The sequence below is a fragment of the Trichoderma harzianum genome (assembly GCF_003025095.1).
Source record: "Trichoderma harzianum CBS 226.95 unplaced genomic scaffold M431scaffold_10, whole genome shotgun sequence".
NCBI lineage: Eukaryota > Fungi > Ascomycota > Sordariomycetes > Hypocreales > Hypocreaceae > Trichoderma > Trichoderma harzianum.
In genome coordinates this window covers 510,141-534,927 of record NW_020209258.1, presented here as the reverse complement: position 1 = coordinate 534,927, position 24,787 = coordinate 510,141, and the positions used below count along the sequence as shown (strand labels likewise).

The 24,787-nt window shown below is 46.6% G+C and overlaps 1 protein-coding gene across 1 annotated transcript; it reads right to left on the bottom strand.

Annotated features, from left to right (window-relative positions):
* Positions 1–34: 34 nt before the first annotated feature.
* M431DRAFT_7629 (hypothetical protein) lies at positions 35–24,787 on the bottom strand (the record flags this gene model as incomplete). The annotated part of the gene is made up of 3 exons (XM_024922445.1): positions 35–6,376; positions 6,446–15,511; positions 15,566–24,787. 3 exons carry the CDS (start codon positions 24,785–24,787, stop codon positions 35–37), a joined length of 24,630 nt encoding a protein of 8,209 aa, XP_024771856.1.

Sequence of the window (24,787 nt, the reverse complement as noted above, 5' to 3'; positions counted from 1 at the left end):
GAGTATGTAAAAGACATGAATCATGGATCCATATCTAATGTAACCGCTTAATGGCACCATCCTTCACAATTCCTAGCTCCTCCACAGACAATGCAATAAACCCAATCTCCATCAAATATTGCACATTCTTCTTGACCGCCTTATGCCATTGCTTGTGCTCTCTAGACTCGGTAGTCAGTTCCTTTTCTGATCTTGGAGCACCGAGAGCACCCAGAAAGTGTTGAACTGGCCAAAGAGGGTGCTTGTCTCCAACTGTAGCCATGGAAGTGTGTGCCAACTGTTTCCATTCAGCCCATGGCACAGGTTTGCACTTGACTTTCAACTCTTCATTGACCAATTCCCAGAACACTGGTGTTGGCATTCCGCCAGTCACATGGACAAAAGAGTTAAGGGCATTCTCGTGAAAGACTTGACTCAGAACCGTGGAAGCAACACTGCCAACATCCGCAATGTACATCCAATTTTCCGAGGGCTCTACCGGGTAAGCATGTATTGCGGCAGCTCCTGAAACGACGCGCCAAATCAAGTCATCGACATTGGCGACTCCGTTACTTTCTGAACCAATGATCCGACCGGGCTTGACTATGGATAGCCTGTTTTGCTCTTTCGGCAAGCTTTTTACAACATCTTGAATGACGCCTTCGCACACAAACTTGGTTTGGACATATCCGTTCAGCCCACTGAGCCTTTTAGCCACTTCCGCTGGTTTCTCCCCCGGATCTGTTTTCAGCCCTCCGGAAACAAAGACAAACCGGGGATGAATCGGGGACGAAGCAGCAGCATTTAGCAGATCAATAGTCGAGCTGACATTTGGCGCCACAAGCTTATCGTAATCCGCATTCCAGTTGACCACGGCGCCGTTGTGGACAATGGCGTCGATATTGCCGTGGTGCCTAGATATTCCCGAAAGTCGCTCCCATTGAGATGCGTTTAGTCCTAGCTGGTGTTTACTCAGGTCGCCGACCCAAACCTCGATCTTCGTCGCGTCGTGCTTATTCCACCATCCAGCTGCCTGAGCCGTTGCTCTGATTCGCTCCAGTCCATGCTGTGGTGAATTGCACCGAACAAGTGCTATGACGGATTTGATTGAGGTATTGCGCAACAGCTGTCGGAGAAGTTCCGTTCCCAAGAATCCTGTGGCGCCTGTAAGAAAGACGGTCGATTTCTGAGATGGCTTCACAATCGGGTGTTTAGCCAAATTGTTCGATGTATTAGCCGAGATTCCTTTGATAATCGATTGTATCTTTTCCATGAGATCCACGGTTGGCCTATCCTCAGTGGCATTTTCGCGGGCATTTTCGACAAACTTGGCCATGCTGCTTACTGTTGTATGCTTGCTGTTTAGAATAGAAAGGCCTAAAGTAACTTCATACTCGTTAAGAATGGCTTTGGCAAGGGTGACGATACGAATGGAATCACCACCTAGATGGTAGAAATTATCGTCGACACTGATCGATTCTGCGGGAAGATTCAACACATGCGCCCATTGTGACCGAATCCAAAACTCAGTCTCATTGGAACACTCGCGGAAGGTCTTTCGCTGACCAGACAGGTATTGAGCCAGCTCATCTATAGACAGCTGAGATACTGTCTGCTGAAGTAGTTTTCGATCAAGTTTGCCGGCACTATTGTGAGGCATATATGCCACTGGTATGATGTATGATGGTATCATGTGCTGAGGCAAAATGAGGCTCAAATTAGCCAATAACTGAGAGAATAATTCTCCCATACCATCATCTCTGCTCAACAATTTGACATTTTCTGTCGCGTCGTCCATGTTTCTTCCATTCCCGAAACTCACAAATGCTGCGAGATGCTTCTCATGGATGACATCTGCAGCAACATGTTCGAATGTGGTTTCCAGCTTCTTCATCTGATATTCAATCTCCCCCACTTCTATCCGTTGTCCTCGAACTTTGATTTGTGTATCCTTTCTCCCTAGGTATTCCATAATCCCATCGTCGCCGTATCGAACTAAATCTCCCGTTTCGTAAAATCGTCGGAATTTTGTCTTTTCTATCGGTAGCCAGGTGACATCTTCGACAAACGAACTCTTGGTTTTGCTGTCATTTTGGAAATATCCTCGTGCTAAAGCAGGGCCCTGCACCAAAAGCTCACCAATACAGCCAATGGGTGCAAGTTGCTGGCAATCTTCAGGATCTACAATCCAGCAATGATGAGCGAATCCACGCCCGATAGTTGTAGCAGAATCCGTAGCAGATGTGTAAATATGAGCGGAGGAAGCAATGCAAGCTTCCGCAGGGCCATAGGCGTTGCGCAGATCCAGGTGTCCATACCATGTCTCGATAATATCTTTTGACGCAGCTTCACCACCAAGTATAAGCGTCTTGAGTGAAGGCAGTGATTCAGGTGCTAGAGTTTTGACGACCGTTGGTGTTAACAAAGTGATATTGACTTGCGCATCTGTTATGAACTTTGAGGTTTGATGCATTCGCTCTGCCTCGGTGGGCACGCATCCAGTGCCTCCAGCTGTTAACGCAGCAAATATTTCGGTAATACAAGCGTCGAAGACGTAATTGGCAAACTGGAACCAGCGTGAGTTTTCATTGGTGTTGAATGCTTTGTGTTCGCCCAACAGAGACGTGCAAATGCCCTGATGTTCGACAATGACGCCTTTAGGCTTGCCGGTGGAACCCGACGTGAAGAGCATATAAGCTGCGCTTGATGGTGTAGCTGTATTTGCGATTTTAGTCTTCTTAATGCCAGATAGATATGATATCAGAGTGGGTGAGAGTTCAATAACAGTCTTGGTCATCTGCGCGCACTCGGTTGCATTAAAGGAAGACGCAATCATGATTTGAGCTCCGATCTCTTTAATCAATGCCTGGCGACGAGCAACAGGGTGGCTTGGGTCTAATGGGACAAAAGCACCACCGGCCTTGAGTATACCAAGCATGGCAACAATGGCCCATGGTGATTTTTCGAAACATATCGGCACAAACGACTCCAAGCTGACGCCCTTTTCGCTTAGGAAAATCGCGAGTTGCGAAGAAAGAAGATCGAGTTCGGCATAGGAAATGCTTCCCCCGGTAAAATAAATTGCTTCGTGCCCTGGTCGCCGCTGGGCTTGTTTCGAGACAAGGTCATGGAGGCATTCGCTGACAGGTTCAAGTCTTGCCGTATTCCAATTAATTGCTTGCTGAAGATCCCAAGGGCTTGCGACAGATATGATTCTCAAGGTTTGTTTAGTATTGGAAAGCAGCTGTTGAATTACGTTGTCCAATTGTTCGGAAACAGCCACAGCTTGAGATTTGGCCATGCATTCCGTGTTGTACATGAGAACAATCTCAACTTTATTGTCGTATAGACGACCCTGTACTACAAGAGGATAGTTGATGAAGTTTTGAATCCTATCTTCCAATTCCTGTTCGGAACTATCATCTATCAGAATCGCATCCGAGTTTTGACTTCCCCCTGTGAAAAATCCAGCGGGCTGGATGACAAGTAAAGAGGAAAAGTTGCAGGCATCTTTGGCATTGGCACCGAGCGAAGAGATATTGGGCAGACCAAATTGTTCATGCGCAACCATCTCGCTGCTTTGATGCTGAATATTGCCAAGATAATCCGATATTTCCTGGTCTTTGTCAAGCCGAACACGAACTGGAACTGTTGCAAGCATAACTCCAGGCATTGAATCAGCGCCAACGAGAGCTGCATTCCGGCCCGAAACAGTGGCCCCAAAGCATACATCGTTTGCGTCGCAATAGCGGGCGAGGACGATAGCCCATGCAGCTCTGATAATTGATGCTTTAGTAATAGAGGTCTTGGGATAGTTGCTAATGTCCACTGTCTTGCTGACGTAGCCAGTGATCGGATTGACAGAAGAGGTTGTCTTCGCATTCGAAGGGAAAGAAGCGCATTTGGCATCATGAAGCTGCTCTAGCCAATATTTCCGAGCGGCATCGCGATCAAGTTCCATAGTATACTTGACAAAGCGAGCATACTGAGCTAATGATGGTGGCTCATTTTCTCGATAGATGGAATCCAACGTTCCCATGATACAACCCATTGACCAGCCATCGAATATGCTGTGATGCATAGTGAGACCGAAATAATTATCTCCGCCGTCTTGTCGTAATGCGTATCGAACTAGTTTAGAGCTATAGCACACCCGTATTGCAGACACTTCTTGCGAATATGTAGATAAGTCAAGACTCTCGGAAGATTCCCAGTCGTGGCAGTTTCGTAGAATGACCTGGATAGCCGTTCCATCAACAAGAACAATTCGCGTTCGCAAATTGCTACAAATTTCCATAGTGCGTTCCCACGCTGATTTAAATCGATTTATATCGACGTGTTGTGGGAGCTTGTAGAGGTTCTTCGCAAGATACGAGCCTGGCTGCTTGACGGATAACGCCATGAGACCTTGTTGAAGTTGTGTGCATGGATATGCGTCCTCCACAAGGCCCTTGTTGGCTAAGCCACAGAGCCTAGACACTTCGGACAACAAGCTGTCTTGCTTGGTAGGTGGCAAAAGAGTGAAGGGTTCAAGGTGAGAAACCTCGTTTAGCTGCTGGCTGCTCGCCAGTGAGGACAAAACTGATATCTGAGAATCCTTAAAGATATCAGCCACGGTTAAACTTATGCCGGCTCCTCCAGCAAGGTTTACTAGCTGAATTGCAGTAATTGAATCACCGCCAATCTCCAAGAATTTGTCATGCCGGCCGATTTCACAAGGATCAATTTTTAAGACTTTTGCTGATAAGTCTAGCAGCTTTTTCTCCATTTCCGTTATTGGCTCAGCCCGTTCTTGTTTTGTGGGCGAATAGCCTGATACTTGCTCCGTTGACAAGCTGGCTGCCAAATCAAGTAGTTTCCTACGATCCATCTTCATGGAAGTTACGAAAGGCATGTGGCTGATAGGCAAGATTATGCTAGGCATCATGTAAGGTGGAACGTGAGCCTTTACATAGGCTCGTATAGCCTCCAAGGATGGACGTATTGAATCATCAATGGGTAGAAGGAGGCTCCTGTCGGAAACCGCTCCCGCAAAGCTAACAAAAGCGACGAGAGACATGCCCGATTTGTGATGAAGAATGTCTACAACGACATGTTCAACAGTAGCGAGGGAACATTTGAAGTGATACTCGATCTCACCAAGTTCAAGGCGTTGGCCGCGAAGCTTCACTTGTAAATCCTTCCGCCCAACGTATTCAAGAAGTCCATCTGGGGTATATCTGACTAAATCTCTGGTAAAGTAGAACCTCTGCGGCCCGCCGTTTTGCGTCAAACGTAGACAATCAAGATGGTCGCTGAAAGCTTTGCGAGTTTTCTCCAAGTCGTTAAGGTAACCACATGATAACGTATGACCTTGAATTACAAGCTCGCCAAGGCATCCAATAGGAGTCAACCTGCGGCGATCGTCTGAGTCGACGATCCAACAAGCAGAATTAAATCCTTGCCCGATAATTTTATGTGAGTCGTTGCTTGATCGAACATCGTGCATTGTTGCTATGACGCAGCCCTCAGTTGGACCATATGCATTGATAAGACGAACTCTACCGTGCCATATTTCAAGCAAGTCTTTGGACACAGGCTCACCACCAACAATAAGCATTCTGAGCGTAGGGACTTGAGATGGGAGAATCGTTCGAGCGAAGGATGGCGTTAGAAGGGCTTCGGTAGATCGCGACTTGCAAATGAAAGCCGGCGCATCTTGAAGTCGTTCGGCGTCTGAAGGCACACACACTGTTCCACCATGAACCAATATCACAAAAATCTCATAAACCATAGCATCAAATACATAGCCAGCGAATTGGAAGATTCTTGACGAAGGGCTGGTCCCAAGTATTTTACCTATGCCAATCATGTTGGTACAAAGGGCGGAATGTTGAATAACGACACCCTTTGGCTTGCCCGTAGACCCAGACGTAAATATTACGTAGGCAGTATCGCTGGTCGACTGTTTCGAGATTATGTGTTCGGATTTAAGCTTGGCAGTGGCTTCAAGTGCAACGATGAATGAAGGGGACAGTTCTACAATATGTGACACAAGATCCTGACAGGATGAGGCAGAGGCTGGAGAAGTAATCATCACCTTCGCATTTGTCTCCTTAGCTATGTCCTCTAGACGGGCTCGTGGATGTGATGGATCAAGTGGAACGAACGCAGCACCGGACTTGAGAATTCCAAGCATGGCTATAATCGCCCATATCGACTTTTCAAAACAGAAGGGGACCATCGTTCCCGACGTGACCTTAAGAAGACGAAGATGATTGGCTAACAGTGTTGAAAGATGATCTACTTCGCCATATGTCATTGATATCTCCGAGGAAAATATAGCTTCGTGGTGGGGATTGCGTAATGCTTGAGCGGAGATCAAGTCATGTATACACGAGTCGACAAGCTCAATATTCTGTGTGTTATATAAGACGGCTTTTTCGAGATCCCAAGCACTAGATAGTGATATGTCTTCTAAAAGTACCTCATCAGTGGCAAGGAGTTGCTCCACAACATGGCTGAACTGATGGGAAAGTGCTACAAGTTGATCACGAGCAAACATGCTTGTGTCATACATGAGCAACAAATCAACTTCATCGTCAAGCAAGTCACATTGGACGATGAGAGGGTAGTTAAAAAAGCTTTGAATCACTTGTTCAATGTTGTCGTCTTCGGAAGCCGGGTGCAAGAGACTGAAGCTACTGCCAATTTCTGTAAATCCCATCTGCTTCGCTGGCTGAACTACCATCAAGCTGGAGAAGTTACAGGCTTCTTTCGCATACTGACTAATTTTTGAGATGTTTTGGAGCCCAAACTGTTCAAAAGGCACCATCTCTAGTGCTTGCGATTGTATGTCTTGCAGGAATTGCTTTATAGTGTATCTGCGGTCAAGTTTCACCCTAATTGGAACCGTGGGTGTAACAAGTCCTGTTATAGCGGTAAGTCCGGAGACTGAAGCATTGCGACCTGAGACAACGGAACCAAAACAAACATCATCCGAATCGCAATAACGGGAGAGGATAATAGACCACGCGGCCCGGAGGACAGTGGCTTTGGTAACAGTGGCATTAGTCGAACGCGGGAAGTGTATTTTCCGCTTTAGTATTGCAGTAGTTTGCTGGTCGCTGGTTGTGATTATGTGCTGTGTAAAGGTTGCCGGCTTCGCTTCATGTAGCTGCTTCTGCCAATAATCCGCGGCCGAATCCTCATCTATATCTCTGACATATTTCACAAATTTCGAGTAAGGCTCAAGCTTGGGTAAATCTACGCCTTGGTAGGCCGCTGACAAGGTCTGCAAAACTAATGACAAACTCCAGCCATCAAAAATAGCATGGTGGATATTGAGAGCAAAGAAGTTGTCGCCATTATCATGAAACAATCCATAACTACAGAGGGCCGAGCTGTAGTTAATCTTGGCATTTTGACAAGAACCTTTATATGATGCAAGACTATCGTAACCAGAGTCCCAAGCGGGATTGTCTTGCAGCTGAATTTGAACAGAAACATTGTCCACGAGAATTATTTTCGTCCGTAGATTACTGCAAGCAGCAACGGTTTGTTCCCATGCTACTTTAAATAGTGGTATGTTGACATGAGACGGCAATTTGAAGAGATGTTTTGCAAAGTACGAACCCTGTTGCCTAGCTGCGATAGCCATGAGACCTTCTTGAAGTTTTGTACAAGGGTACGCGTCTTCAATGAGTTCATTCTCTAAGAGGCCAAACTCTTCGCGGCGACCAGTATCGAGGACTTTAGTCTTAGTAGAATGATCAAGAAGACAAAATGGTTGAATCTTGTCATCCAGCCCAGTCGTGGCTAGATCAATGTTTATCGCTGTAGACGCGAGATGGCTGAGTCGCGGATCTTCGAAGATTTGGCTTATTTTGAGGTGAATGCCCGCTTCACGGGCTAACGAAACAAGCTGAATAGCACCGATTGAATCCCCGCCAATATGTAAGAAGCTATCATCACGGCCGATTACCTCGGCAGGAATACCCAAAACTTTTGCCCAAATCGATTGTAGACGGACTTCCATAGAAGTTTCAGGGCCGCGTTTTGGTGTGCTATCGAGCAGCGCAAATTGGTTCCACTGGTCATGAGAAAAGCTACCGATCATTTGGCGGAGTTTAACCCTATCCAATTTGGCCGATGATATGAGTGGAAGGTAGTTGAAAGGAATAAATAGTGTTGGTATCATATATCGAGGGAGGGCCAAGTGTAGTGCACCAGCCAGTCCCTTTAGAGTAGCTTGTAGCCCGTCGGTCATAGTCATGAGCAAATCTTCGCCATCATGCTCAAGTATCTGCTGTGGTGTCTTAGTGCTGTCCGAAAAACATATGTAGGCAACAAGGTGAGCGGCGGTTCCATTTCTAAAAACATCAACGGAAACTTGATGGGCGCTGTTGAGGGCGCTGCGTATCTGGTGCTCAATCTCACCCAGCTCAACACGCAATCCTCGAATTTTGACCTGTGTATCTTTACGGCTGACGAAGTGAAGGTTCCCATCGTGGCTGTAGTAGCCCATGTCACCAGTTTTGTAAAATCGGCCCCAGCCCTTGCTTGTGCGATTAGGCACCCAGTCGGGGAGGTCTTTTATGATTGCTGCTGATGTTTTTGAAACATCAGAAAGATATTCACGAAGTAGAGCTGGCCCCTGGACAACAATCTCTCCGTGGCAGCCGACAGGAGCTAATTGATGAGGGTTATTAGAGTCAACCACCCAGACATTGGATCCAACCGAGCGTCCAATAATTGTAATATCTTCTGAAGAGTCTTCCCACTCATGCATAGAACTGAAGACACAGGTTTCTGCTGGGCCCCAGGCATTAATGAGCCGAAGTTTTCCGCACCACGCGTCAAGTATTTCTTGTGGAAAAACCTGTCCAGCGAGAAGTAGAAGCTTTAAATTATCGAAATTTGCCGGTTTTAATGTTCTTGTAAATGACGGAGTCAAGAACGCCCACGTTACATTGGCGAAACGAACAAATTCGTCTAGATTGCCATTCAATCTCATGGCCTCAGCGGGGATACAAACACAAGCGCCATGCATAAGGGGCGATATAATCTCTCCAACAGAAACGTCAAAAACAAATGACGAGAATTGAAGCATCCTCACGTCACTGGTGAGGTTCAGCCGCTTACTGATATCTCTCTGGCTTGTGCAAAGAGCCCTATGCTCCATAACAATTCCCTTGGGTATTCCGGTACTTCCTGAGGTAAACAAGATATAAGCCACATCATCAGGAGTCACATCAATGATTGGCATGCTGCTGTCAAACTTATCCTGTAATTTTTTATACAACTCAGGGCCAAGGACAACCACATCTTTGGTTAATTCCGCACATAATGAAACATGAGAAACCGAAGATATCGTCAAGGCAGCGCCCGTCTGCTGTACAACTTGCCGCAGTCGTTGTACGGGATGAGCAGGATCAATTGGAGCCCATGCCGCGCCAGCTTTGTTGATGGCAAGGATAGCCACAACGTACCATATAGATTTCTCAAAGCATACATGAATGATGTCTCCAATATGAGTATTGAATTCATGTACTAGATGCGATGCCAATCTGTTAGTCGCCTGCTCCAACTGATTGTACGTGAGTTCACCATCCCAAGCATGAAGAGCAAGGGCATTTGGTGCTTGTCCAGCTTGCTTTGAAATAAGAGTGTGGACACAGCTGTCGATAATAGTAAGTATATTGTTATTGGGCTGTAGAGCGAACTGTAAATCCCAAGCGCTGGCAACAGATACTTGATCAATCTGCTGTCCTTGCTTCAGGACTAATTGCTCTACTACATTGTTGAATTGACGTGCAAGAGCCTCCATCTGAGACAGAGAAAGAACTGCCGTATCGAATATTGTAACAAGATCCACATGGTTGTCAAAGACATGTCCTTGAATAACCAGTGGGTATGTGAAGTAATTTTGCAATTGGCTTTCCTGTGTATTGCGCCCATCGTCAACAGCGGACATAACACCACTTGAGTTTCTATCCTCAGTGACCTCTTGCATGGGCTGAATCACCATTAAGCTAGAGAAATCGCACGCTGCCTTAGCTTCGGGGCTCAATCTGGAGATGTTCTGTAAACCGAATTGCTCATATGGTATCATATCAGTTGCTTGACGTTGAACATCTTGCAAAAAGTCTGTTATTAGCTGCTCACGGTCTATACGAATTCGGACCGGCACTGTGGCTACTGTTGGTCCTGCTATTTCTAATAAGCTATCCAGCGATGCTTGACGACCTGATGTAGTGGCGCCAAAACAAACATCGTCACTATCGCAATATTTTGCCAGGACAATTGCCCAAGCTGCGCGAATAATTGTTGCCTTTGTAATCAATGAATTAGTTGAAGTTGGGAAGTTGATGTTTGTAGTCAAAGCACAGGTTTGGGTCGTCCCCGTAGAAGTACGAGCAAGTTTCGGTGCTGGAAATGCAGCCGGCTTGGCATTTTCGAGCTGTTTCGTCCAGTAAGCACGACCAGCAGACTCATCCATTTGCGACAAATGGTAGATGAACTTAGAAAACGGCTGTGGAATGAATAGCATACGCTCGTGGTAAGATTGATAGAACGTTTGCAAGATGAGTGGGATTGTCCACCCGTCATGAATTGCATGATGAATGGTCCACAAGAAGTAATTGTTTCCATCATCATCTTTTGTGATAGCAAAGTTCGATAACTGCCAGCCATATGACATTCGAAGGGATTTAGCTTTCTCCATCGCATCTTCCAAGTTGCCGCTAGAAGCTTCCCATAGGTTATCATCATTAATCACGACCTGAATACACGTTCCCTCGTGAAGAACAAGACGTGATCGCAATATTCCGCAAGACGCAATAGTTTCATCCCAGGATAATTTGAATCGGTCGATATCCAAGTCTTTAGACAGCCTATATATATATTTTGCGATATATGAACCTGGCTGTCTCAAACTGAGGACCATCAAGCCCTCTTGCAATTTAGTGCAGGGGTAGGCATCTTCAACCGACTGGCTGCCCGATAGTTGAAGTTGTGCTGCCAAAGATTTTCCAGTCACCCATTGTCGTGTGTTTTTATCGAGTTGGTCGAATGGCGATAGATCAGAGACTTCATCTTCCATTGTATCCAAGGTCTTGGCTGTTGCGGCAACTGTTAGCAAACGGGGATCATCAAAGATATTCTTCGCAGTCAACAATATTCTATCCTCACGAGCAGTGTTAGCCAAATGAATTGCCGCAATTGAGTCACCACCAAGGGCTAAAAAGCTATCATCACGACCAATTGAATCCATCGAAATGTTTAAGATTTCCGCCCAGATTTTTTGCAGCAGTCTCTCCATGGGTGTCTCGGGAGCGCGTTTCTGAGTTCCAATCAGTGAATATAGGGCAAGATCTTGTTGCTCTAATGTAGCTGTTAATTGTCGAAGTTTTTTCCGGTTGAGTTTTGTGGAAATGATGACTGGCATATAGCTACAGGGGATGAAGAGGGTTGGGACCATATACCGCGGCAATGCGACCGTTAGTTCACCGACGACTGCCGTCAAACGAGATTGTAGTTCATCGTCAATAGACAGGAATGGACCATCATCTTTGCTACCATCCCTACCATCATCGTCTTCAGTCTTTGTCTCACCACTTAGGCAAAAGTATGCGACCAAATTCGCTCCACCATCGGATCGGAATACGTCGACTGCCACCTGCTTCGCTTGAGGGAAAGCGAGCTGAAAATGGTGTTCGACTTCACTCAGCTCCACACGAAGACCTCGAATCTTGACTTGTGTGTCTTTTCGAGCTGAAAATTCAATGGTGCCATCTGGGTTATAGAAGCCCAAATCGCCAGACTTGTAAGATCGACTCCAATGTTGCGAATCTCGATGCGGACCCCAGTCGAGAAAAGAGGTTATAATTGTCTTATTCGTCCGTTCATAGTCGCCAAGGTACTCTCGTAATAAAGTTGGACCTTGGATGATAATTTCACCGATGGTGCCTATAGGAGAGAGCTTCGAAGGGTCATCAGGGTCTACAATCCAACATAAACCACCGACGGGTCTGCCTATAGTTAAAGACGATTCATGAATAGAAGTGAACTCATGGAGAGTGCTGCAAACACATGTTTCAGCAGGTCCCCAGCCATTTATTAGGCGGACTTTGCCAAACCAAGTAGCCAATACATCTCGTGGAATAGCCTCCCCAGCTAAAATTACCAGCTTCATGTTCGGGATGTCGTGCGGCTTAATGGTTTTGATGAAGGATGGAGTGGACCACATCCATGTGATGTTCATCTGACGAATGTAATCCTTCAAGCCATTCATCCTAGTGTGGTCTGAAGGTATGCATACACAAGCACCCGAGACCAATGCTAGAATAATCTCACCAACGGACATGTCAAATACATATGATGCAAACTGCAACATCCTGACTTCCGGCGTAAGCGCGAGTCTCTTTGCAATGGCAGTCTGACTAGTACAAACAGCACCGTGCTCCATCAAGAAACCTTTAGGCGTTCCTGTACTACCGGATGTGAATAGCATGTAGGCCCCATCACGAGGGGATACGCTCGTCTCGGGACATTCTCCTTCACCATGCTTTGACGATTTTGCTAGTTTTTCATCAAGTGATTTGGTAACTTCAATTAGATTTGAGAATAGTGCTTTACAAATTGATGCATTTGTAGTCGATGTCAAGACAGCGGTTGCTTTTGTTTGAGAAACAATCTGTACAAGCCGCTGGGGCGGGTGGGATGGATCAAGTGGTATCCAAGTGGCTCCAGCTTTATTGATGGCTAATATGGATATTACAAACCAGGCAGTTTTCTCAAAGCAGACGTGCACAAGGTCGCCAGTCTTTATACTATAATTGTTGATCAAATGATGTGCCAGACGATTTGCGGACTGATTCAAACTTGCATATGTGAATCTGCCATCCCATGCATCAATCGCTAGGGCGTCTGGCCGAATCATCGCCTGCTTCTCAATAAGGGTGTGCACACATGAATCGACAATATCTGGTAGCTCAGGGTTAAATCTGGCTGCCTGTTGGATGTCCCAGCTTGATGATTTTGGTATATCCCCAAGAACCATGTCTGTCTGAGCAGCAAGCTGCTGCGCCGCATGTTCAAGTTGGTGCGCAAGTGCGATCAATTGTGGTTCTGAGAGGACATTCTTATTATAAATGAGGACGATTTCGATTTGACTTTCGTATATGTGTCCTTGAATGATTAGAGGATAACTGAAATAGTTGTGGAAAGCGTTCGCGTTTTTTCCTTCTTCTGTAGCGACCATGATGCTCTCATCGCCATTTCCGAGGAGAGATTGCATTGGCTGGACAACGAAGAGACTCGAGAAATCACAGGCATCTTTGGCATCATTGCTGACCTTTGAAATGCTCTGTATACCAAACTGTTCATACTGAACCATCTCGGTAGCGTGCCCCTGCACATAATGTAGAAAATCGGAGACAGACTGTTTGGGATCAATTCGGAGTCTCACAGGTATTGTTGCGATGATAGGCCCCAGCATATCGACCAACCCAGGCACTGGAGCTTGTCTGCCTGACACAGTGGCTCCAAAGCAAATGTCTTCTGTTTCGCAGTACCGAGCTAAAACAATAGACCAAGCAGCTCGCAATATTGTGGCCATTGTTATGCTGGGGGTAGCTATTGCAGAAACCCCAATCATCTTATTCACGATACCAGCATTGTCAGTATTTCCTGCAGCCGAATCCGAATTGGCTTTCTTTGGGAATGAAGCTGGCTTAGATCCCTGAAGTTGTGCCGTCCAATACTTAACGGTGTCTTCATTGTTCAATTCCAAGGTATACTGTATGAACCTAGAATATGGCTGAATGCTCATGTCATTGACACCGTAGTACAGCCTTTGTAGCATGTTGAAGATATTTCTTATGGACCAACCATCAAAAACAGCGTGATGGAGTGTTAGAATGAAGTATGTCTTTCTATGAGCTTCGTCTGTAAGAATCGCATCACGGCGAAGGCGGGAGCCATAGTTCATTTGAACGCCTTGAAGTTCCTGCATGTAATCTTCCAGTGAGGTACTGCGAATATGATCCCATGGGACGTCTTCCTTAACGACTAATTGAATGGATTGGCCGCCCGACTGAATGATTCGGGTTCTCAGATTTGTGGCAATCTTAACGGTACGCTCCCATGCACCCTTGAACGTGGGAACATCCGTGTCATCAGAAAGACGATAGATAAATTTCGCGATATACGATCCCGGTTGCTTGACTGCTAGAGCCATTAGCCCTTCTTGAAGTCTGGAACATGGATATGCGTCCTCAATCTCGTTTTCGCTGGATAGTCCAGGGAGAGACTTTGTTGAGTCGCTTGTTGCAATATTCTCATACTCCCGTTCTAGCAAACTAAATGGTTCAACAGAAGTATCTTCGATGTCCTCCGCTAGCAAACGAGCTTTGGTCGCTACGGCGAGTAAAAGAGGATCCTCAAACACATCGCTGACATTGAACAGAATGCCTTGGTGGTGAGCGTAAGAAACAAGTCGAATGGCTGCAACAGAGTCACCACCAATCCCAAGGAAATTGGTATCCCGATAAATGGATTCTTGCGGGATATGAAGAATCTCACTCCATAACCTTTGGAGGCGGCGTTCCATATACGACACTGGAGCTTCTTTATTTCTTTCTTCGACATCCAGTGTGTATTGGTTCAAATCCTGACTATCAAGTTGTGCGATCAGTTCAAGTAGTATTTTTCGATCCATTTTCGCAGACGTAGCCAGTGGTATAGCCTTGCAAGGGATAAAGAACGTCGGTATCATATACGCCGGTAGAGCAGAGTTGAGGTGCTCGCGAAGACTGTGAAACGAGCTCTTCAAATCGTCTGTGAGTGAGCAGATAAGATCTTTTAGGACAGCCGAACCAGCGGGTATTGTATCGTCATTAAAACAGAGGAACGCCACCAGATTGGAGGAAACATCTGTTTTCAGCACATCAACAGCAACTTGACAAACCCCGTCTAATCCAGTATGAATGTGATGCTCTATTTCTCCTAGCTCAACACGGAGACCATGAATCTTGACTTGCATATCTTTACGGCCAATATAGTGGATTGTTCCATCCGGGTTATACATGGCCAAATCTCCTGTTTTGTAGAAGCGGCTCCAGTGTTTTGAATCGCGGTATGGCGCCCAATCCGGGACTTGTATGGTTGCTGCAGCGGTTTTCTTCGCATCTGCTAGATATTCGCGGAACAGATTTGGACCTTGAATAACAAGTTCGCCAACAGTCCCTATAGGAGCCAGCTTCTGGGGTTTGTTTGGCTCGACAATCCAGCAAAAACCACCAAGCGGCCGCCCGATAGTCAGCTGCGATTCTTCACTACATGTAGATTGCCACTCGTGGATGGCTCCATACACGCAAGTCTCTGTAGGTCCCCAAGCGTTGAATAATCGAAGCTTACCAAACCACAGATCGAACACATCTCGTCCTACCGCTTCACCTCCTAAGATAAGCAGCTTAAGACTGGGCACATCATCCGCATGTAATGTACGAGCAAACGAGGGAGTCAACAAAGCCCAATTAACTTGTTCTTGCTGAATATAGCTTGTTAGGGTATTCATCCGAGTCTCCCACGAAGGAATGCATACACAAGCACCAGATATCAAGGGCGTGATGATTTCTGCGACTGACGCATCAAAGACAAACGACGCAAACTGTAGCATTCTCACGCCTGGACCGAACCCGAGCCGTTTGCTGGCGGCCATTTGAGCGCTACACAGAGCACCATGTTCAATTATAACGCCTTTTGGAGTACCAGTACTACCTGAAGTGAAGAGGATGTAGGCAGCATGTTGTGCTGTCACTCTAACTTGAGGTTTGTTTTCATAGCAACCATCGTTGATCAATTGGGCATTCAGTCTATCTGCCACTTGAAGGGTATTTTTGACCAGATTAACACATTTTGACACATTTTCGGGAGAAGCTAAGGCAAGTGATGCTCCAGTCTGGCTGACAACTTGTTTATGCCGATCATGTGGATGAGAAGGATCAAGAGGTGACCATGTCGCGCCAGCTTTGCTAATCGCTAGAGTGGCTACCACATACCAGGCTGACTTTTCAAAGCAAACATGTACTATGTCTCCTAATTGAGGGCCGAAAAAGGAGACGAGATAGTTTGCAAGTCTGTTGGCAATGGTATCAAGCTCCTTGTAGGTAAATCTTGCGTCCCAGGCAGATACGGCGGGCAAGTCTGGATGTCTTACGGCCACCCTTTCTATAAGTGTATGAACACATTCTTCAACGACATCAGGAGGTTGACCATTTGCTGCCATGGCGTATTCTAAGTCGAAACTTCCAGCAATATTAACATCTCCAACGCTTAAATCGGCAGACGCATTCAGCTGTTGAATAACATTGTCAAATTGAAACGAGAGGGCCTTTATTTGGGATTCTGCAAGCGCGCTAGTCTCGTAGATGAAGGCTAGTTTCACTGTTCCCTCCCCTAGGAAACAGTGAAGAATTAGAGGGTAAGTGAAATAGTTTTGTAAAGCTTCTTCTGCGATCTTTTCGTCCGAATTCAGGGATATAAGGACTGGATCGGAGTCCTTCGTTTCAGCAGGTTGTACCACCATTAAACTAGAAAAGTCGCACGCTTCTTTTATCTGCGGGCTTAGTTTGGTAATATTCTGGAGGCCAAACTGCTCATATGCGACCATTTCAGAGGCTTGAATCTGAACTCTATCAAGCAGCTCTACCAATTTCTCATTATTGTCGAGACGGATGCGCACAGGCACTGTTGCAATCGTCGGCCCTGACATTGACTCTAACCCGGCTACAGGTGCATTCCGCCCAGCTACCGTTGTTGCGAAGCACACATCATTACTGTCGCAGTATTTGGCAAGAACCATGGCCCAGGCAGTTTTCATAATCGTAGCCTTCGTTATGGAACTACGCGTAGAGGCAGAAAGCTTAACGTTACTCACGAAGACGCTGGTCCTCTTCGGTTCAGAGCAGGGTTGTCGCCGTGTCGGTCGAGAGGGAAATGAAGCCCGATTTGCATCTTGTAACTGATTGATCCAGTACTCATTTGCCGCCTTAGTGTCCAGATCCAATGAGTATTCAATAAAGTTCCGAAATGGATAGAGATTTGGCAAGGCGTGATTTCTCAGCAATGCCGTTAATGTGTTGATGATGACACCGAGACTCCATCCGTCAAAAACGGCATGATGAATTGTCCAGAAGAAATATGTTTCGCCACTTTGATCCTTCAGAATACAATAGCGCGAAAGCCGTGATCCATAATTCATTCTAGTATGCTGTGAATCTGATACACAAGACTGAATGTCCAATGACGAGGCCGTATCCCACGAGACATCACGATCCAACACCACTTGAAGGAAAGCCCCATCAACGGACACAATCCGTGTTCGGAGATTGTCACACAACTCAATCGTTCGTTCCCAGGCATTTTTGAACGCGACTACATCAAGGTGAGCAGGAATTTTGTAGATATTTTTCGCAATGTAGGAGCCAGGTCGGGTTGCAGCCAAAGCCATTAGACCTTCCTGGAAGGCAGTGCAGGGATATATGTCTTGAATGATGTGACTGTCTGATAAGTTGCACTTTTCTCGGATAATTTTTGTAACAGAGTCTGTCACTTCGAAGGGAAGTAGGCTAAATGGTGACAATTGAAGGTCTTTCTCGACATCTCCCACGCTCACGGCGGCGGCCATGGCTGACAGCTTAGGAACAGAAAATATCGTTGCTACGGACAGCTTGATTCCTTGTTGGTTTGCCAGAGAAGAAAGTCGAATTGCGGAAAGGGAATCACCGCCAGTTTGGAGGAAGTGGTCATTCTTCCCAATCGTTTCAGTCTCAATCTTTAGCACACGAGCCCATAGGTCTTGTAGTTTTAGCTCCATCTCTGTTGTTGGAGCGACTCTATCTCTCTCATTCAAAGAGTATGACATGAGCTCCTCCATTGTAAAATCCTTTACTGAAGCCTGCAATTTGCTTCTATCCAGCTTCATCGCTGCATTGAACGGTAACTCACGAAGAGGTATAGTCAGCGTGGGCACCATGTAGCTTGGCAGTTCTTCTTTCAGTTGATCAACCAGCGAAACAAGACGCACACGCATTTTTTGATCCAATGGAAAAAAAAAATCTGTCAGTGGGTTGTTGTGTTCTTCTTTGAAGGATATAAATGCAGCCAGGATATCACCAGCTTCCCGTCGCAAAACCTCAGCGCCGACCTGAGCAACCTCCGGTCTAATGCGCTTGATGCTAGCTTCGATTTCTCCGAGTTCCACACGTTGTCCTCTAATTTTGACCTGCTTATCCTTCCGGCCAAGATACTCCATTTCTCCTCTATCATTGTATTTCACCAAGTCACCGGTCAAATAAAAATGGCGCGGCCCGGACGTAGCAAACTGAAGGTCTGAGAGAAATACCGCCTTCGTCTTCTCAGGCTCATTTATGTAGCCACGACTCAGGGTATGTCCTTGGACAACCAGCTCGCCAACGCAACCAATAGGCGCAAGCTTGTGATAATCATGCGGCTCAACGATCCAACAGGCGCTATTAAAAGGTCGGCCAATGTTTGTAGGCTTGTCATCTATGTTAAACTCGTGTGTAGTACAAACCATAGTAACCTCTGTCGGGCCATATGCGTTGATGAGTTTAACATGTTCACACCATGTGTCTAGCGAATCTCGAGTAGCTGCCTCGCCGGCGAAAGCCAGTGTTTTTAATTGAGGGATCTCATTTGGATCCAGTATTTGAGCAAATGATGGTGTGAGATTAGCAATGTTGACATTTGCTCTTTGCATGAAGTCGTGAATGCTCTGTAAACGCTCCGTTTCGGATGGTATACATATGGTGCCACCGCGTGCAAGCGTGCAAAAGATTTCTGCCACGCTAAGATCAAATGTGTAAGATGAAAATTGGAGACATCTCGAATATTCATTCCATCCCGTAATCTTGCCGTAGTCCAAGATATTGGTACAAGCGGCAGATTGGCCGATAACTGTGCCTTTTGGTTTTCCTGTTGAGCCCGAAGTAAATAACACATACGCAGCATTGTCGGGAGAACACTTCTTTGTTTTCTTGAGAGCATGCTGAGGAGATGTGGACAAATCCTCCATTAGCGAAGGTGATAGAACAATAATTTGTTTGGCCAGCTGATCGCACGTTGAAGACGTTAAAGGTGACACTATGATTATACCACCACCAACTTCTTCCACAATCGTCCGTCTTCGATTGATCGGATGTGAGGGGTCAAGTGGAAGATATGCTCCACCTGATTGCATGATAGCGAGCATAGCAACAATTACCCAAACGGACTTTTCCATGCAAAACGGAACAATGGCATCTGGTCCTACTCCTAAATCTGAGAGATGGGAAGCCAGAAGGCTGGATAGCCGGTTGAGCTCTGCATATGTAAAAGATCGTTCAGTCGAGAAAACGGCTTCATGCTCCGGCCTCTTCATAACTTGTTCAGATATCAAGTCAGGAACGCAGCTTTCAACAACACTTATTGGAGGATTCAATTCTGTGGCATGCTTGAGATCCCATGAGCCAGCTATCGTGATAGAACCGAGGTTACTATCTTCTTGCTTGCATAGTTGTCGCACAACATTATCAAAGTGTACTGATAACGCCTGGACCCTCCAGTCAGAGAGCACGGTTTCATCGTATATGAACTCCAATGCGACTTGATCTTCTCCTAAACAACACTGCAGTGCCAGTGGGTAACTGAGGTAGTTCTGTAGCATTTTCTCATAAAGATCGCCTTCAGAATTGACTGAAGTTAGTAGAGAGTCAGCAGCATCATGCGTATAGGCCGGTTGCACTGCTAAAAGACTAGTAAACTCGCACGCCTGCTGAGATTCCTTGCTCAGCTTCGAAATATTCTGTAGGCCATATTGCTCAAATGGAATCATTTCGATGGCTTGATTATGAACATTCTGAAGGAACGATTTAATTGACTTCTGGCTATCAAGCCGAACTCGGACGGGTACGGTCGCAACGACTAATCCGGGAACCGATTCTAAGCCATGCATGTTGGCATTACGGCCCGAGGTTATAGTACCAAAACAGATGTCATTCGTGTCACTATATCTGGCGAGCACAATTGCCCAGGCAGCACGCAGGATTGATGCTTTGGTAACCGATCGGTTAACAGGCTGAGGAAATTGGATGCTATGAGTTCTCACACGAGTCACCTTGCCCTGTGATTGCGCCTCTTCAACAGAGGGGAATGAAGCTGGCTGGGCGTCTTGAAGGTGGGAACGCCAGTAATTCCCAGCTGCGTCTCTATCCAAGCTAATTGCATAGTTGACGAAATGGGCATAAGGTGTGAGTTCTGGTACAGCCTTGCCGTGATATATCCCGGAGAGCGTATTGAAGATGAGCGGCAGACTCCATCCATCAAATACGCAATGATGAGCATTAAGAGCAAAATAAGCGACATCGTCACTCTCTCGAATGATTGCATAGCGGCAGAGTCGCGATCCATAGGCCATTGTCAGATTTTGGGATGACTGTGAATAAGCATCGAGACCTGTCTCCTCAGCTAAATCCCAAGCAATGTCGTCTTTTACCACGACCTGGACACAGGTATCGTCAACAAAGACGATTCTTGTTCGCAGATTAGAGCACATCCTGACAGTTTCCTCCCATGACGCTTGGAACTTGGCAATGTTTACGTCCGATGGCAATCGGTACAGCTGTTTGGCAATGTATGAACCTGGCTGAGTAGTCGACATTGCCAAGAGACCCTCTTGGAGTGAGGTACACGGGAATGCATCTTCAATAATGGATTCTTCTGACAGATTACACAATTTCCTCAATGTTTCTATAGCATTAGCGGTGCTCATGTAGCCGTTCAAAAGACTAAATGGGCGAATCTCGTGCAGTGCAGCAGCGCTGGCGTCAATCTCAATGGCTCTCTGTGATACAGCCCATAGTCGAGGATCATCAAAGATGTCTTTGACAGTGAGTGATAGGCCTACCTTCCGGGCCGATGTTACAAGCTGAATGGCCACCAGAGAATCGCCACCCAGGTGCAGGAAGCTGTCGTCTCGTCCTACAGACTCTGCCGCAATCTTCAACTCTCCTGCCCATAACTGCTGCATGCGAATCTCGGCGGCTGTCTCAGGTCTCCTTGTGTTACTAGATGCCAAGGAATATTGTGCCAACTCATGTCGACTCAATCTCTGTGTGGTGTCTCGCAGCTTATTCCTGTCCAGCTTTGCCGACGATACAACTGGCATAAAATGGCACGGAATAAAGACTTTAGGGATCATATAAGGTGGGAGTAAAATACTGAGTTCGCCAATAATTTCTGTGACTTGTGATCGTATTCCGTCTGTGAATGGCAAGAAAATATCGTCATTCTCAATGTTGACCTTGCTAGTCGCCCGTCTTTCTTTTGTATAGCAGATATAGGCCACCAACAGAGAGCCTGTCTCGGCCTTGAAGACATCCACGACCGTTTGGCATACACTTTTCATGGAATTTTGAATGTGATGCTCAATGTCACCAACTTCGATGCGAAGACCACGGATCTTGACTTGGGTGTCCTTGCGGCTAAGAAACTCCATAGTTCCATCAGGATTGTAATAAGCCAAGTCTCCTGTTTTATAAAATCTGTTCCAGTATCGTGACTCATGATAAGGTGCCCACTCAGGTACTGTAGTGACAATTGCTTCATTTGTCTTTTCCGGATTATGGAGATATTCCCGCAACACCGTCGGGCCTTGAACGACGATTTCACCTACAGTTCCAATCGGTGCCAGCCGCTGAGGATCTGTAGGATCAACAATCCAACAAAAGGCCCCAACTGGTCGCCCAATATTAAGATTGGACTCCTCTGTCGAATGGCACTCCTGAATACTGCTGAAGACACAGGTCTCTGCAGGCCCCCAGGCGTTTATAAGCCTCGTTTTCCCAACCCACATATCAAAGACGTCGCGCTGTACGGCTTCTCCGATGAATAACATGAGCTCAAGGTCCGGAACCTCTTTGGGGCTAATGGTTCTCGCGAATGAAGGCGTAAAGTAAGCCCAGTTGACACGCCTGTCACGAATAAATTGGGCAAGATTGTTCATGCGCAAAGCTTCCGAGGGCACACAGCAACATGCACCGGTAATAAGCGGCTGTACAATTTCTCCCACGGAGACATCGAATACATACGCAGAAAACTGCAACATCCTAACGCGAGGCGTCATGCTAAGTCGTTTGGCAATCGCCACTTGGCTTGTGCAAACAGACCCATGTTCCATTACCAAGCCTTTGGGGATTCCTGTGCTTCCAGACGTAAATAATACATATGCAGCGTTCCGTGGTGATACGTTGACTTTCGGTCCTCGTGCGCTGCATTCGTAGTGTACGAGTTTCTCATCTAAAGCCGAACACACTTCCACAACAGAGTCAACAAGACCAGCACATAGCGATGAGTATGTCGATGAGGCCAAGGCAACCTTTGCCCTGGTCTGCGAGACGACTTGTTTCAGCCTTTTTTCCGGATGCGAAGGGTCTAAAGGAACCCAGGCCGCGCCGGCCTTGTTGATGGCTAGTATGGCGATGATAAACCAGGCCGACTTTTCGAAGCATACGTGAACCAAATCTTCCTTCTGTATAGAGAGCTTGTTCACAAGATGATGGGCTAGCCTATTTGATGCCCTGCTGAGCTCACTATATGTGAAAGTCTTATCCCAAGCGCAGATCGCAAGGTCAGTTGGCCGTCTTAAGGCTTGGTTCTCAAACATTTGGTGGATGCAAAGATCCACAATCTCTGGCGTCTCTGGATTGAACCTCTTTGCGCACTCTGAGTCCCATTCTCCACTAACTTCTATTGTACTGAGCGGCTGGTTCCACGCTTGAAAAAGCTGCTGAACAACATGCTCGTAGTGATGGAACAATGCCTCAAGTGCGTCACCAGTGATTGAATTCGAGTCATATGTGATTTGTAGATCAACGCGACCGTCATCAAGGAGAGCTTCAAGGACGAGTGGATAGTTGAAGTAATTCTGTGTAGATGAGTCGGATAGTTTCTTCTCCGCAGCACTGCCACGCAGCAATATCGCGTCTTTGGATCCAGAATCTGCCATAGAGGCCAGAGACCTTGCTGGTTGAATCACGAATAAGTTGGAGAAATCGCACGCATCTCTCGCATCTTCACTGAGTTTTGCGATATTTTGTAGCCCATATTGCTCAAATGGAACCATTTCAGACGCTTGAGCCTGGACACTTTGCAAGAATGTAGCAACAGACTCGCCACGCTGGAGGCGAATCCGAATTGGGACTGTAGCAATCACAAATCCAGGCATCTGGTTGATTCCAGGAACGGCGGCCTGTCTTCCAGAAACAGTCGTCCCAAAGCATACATCATCTGTATCGCAATATCGGGCCAAGATGATAGCCCAAGCAGCTCTCAGTATTGTCGCCTTTGTGACAGGGATTTCAGCTGTGTAGGGAAATGAAATCCCCCTTGTCATTACACGGCTGACCATGTCGGATCTTGCGCTCAAGTTACGAGGAAAGTTAGCCCGGCGGGCGTCTTGAAGCTGCGTCTTCCAGAAATTTCTCGCGGCATTCTCATCAATCGATGTGATGTACTTGATGAAGCTCGAGTATGGCCGTAAGATGCCTTGTGCTTGGCCATTGTACGTCTGATACAAGCTGTCGAGGATGAGGCGCGCAGTTAATCCATCAAATACAGCGTGGTGAATGACCCAGACAAAGTATGACTTGCCATCTGCATCTTTCACTAATCCATACCGACACAGGCGTGTTCCATAGGTCATTGTTATGCCCTTGGATTTCGCTACGAACGAATCGATTGTTTCACCAGCGGAATCTTCCCAAGCAGTATCATCTTTAATCACTGCTTGGATCGTCCGGCCATTAACAGGCAGCACTCGGGTACGAAGATTGTCACAGCGTTCCACTGTCGCTTCCCATGCCGTCTTGAATCGCGGGATGTCAACATGGCTTGGCAATTCGTAAATCTGTCTCGTCATGTACGAGCCAGGCTGCTTCTCTGATAGTGCCATGATACCAGCCTGAAGGGCTGTGCAGGGGAAGGCATCCTGGACGATATCATCATCTGCCAGCCCACACTTGGTCCGAATTTCTCTCGTGACTTCATCGACTTCCATCTGTGGCAGCAAACTCAGAGGCTCGGCATTATACGCGTCGCTATTTTCCTCATCCATGATTGCCATGGCGGCCATCTTTTGGAGCTCAGGGTTGCCAACTATTGTGGTGACCTTTAATCCAATCCCATATCGCTCGGCCAATGCAACAAGCTCTATGGCGTTGATCGAATCTCCGCCAAGGATCAGAAAATTATCCTTGATACCTATATCCTGAGGTTCAAGATTGAGCACTCTGCCCCACAGTTCTCGTAACACTAGCTCTGTTTCTTTCGTAGGTATCTCGTCGTGAGGAATTCGGTTATTATCAGCGCGAGCTACTTCGGCAGCTATATGTGCTCTCTTTTCTTTTGGTGAGAGATTGGATTCGGCCATATCCCAAGCAGTCAGCAGGCGATAGAGGGCTCTCTCATCCACCTGCCCCTGCGGGGTCGTTGGAAGCTCGTCGAGAACAGTCCATTTCTTGGGAATTGGAAATTTTTCGTCCTTATTTTGATCTTTCAGTTTCCGAAGGGCTTTACGGGCCCTTTTAATGATGCTCGAGGTATTTGCCTGGTCTTGTATGGCCGACTTGGACAAAGAGATAGCCACGGCCCACTGGGGTTCATCGTTGTGGGAAGCCAAGTTTAGGATTTTGGCTTGAGCGAGGGCTTCATCTTTCAACAGCTCTCTTTCCATATGCTGTCGCATATCGAGGCTTTCGAGAGCCAT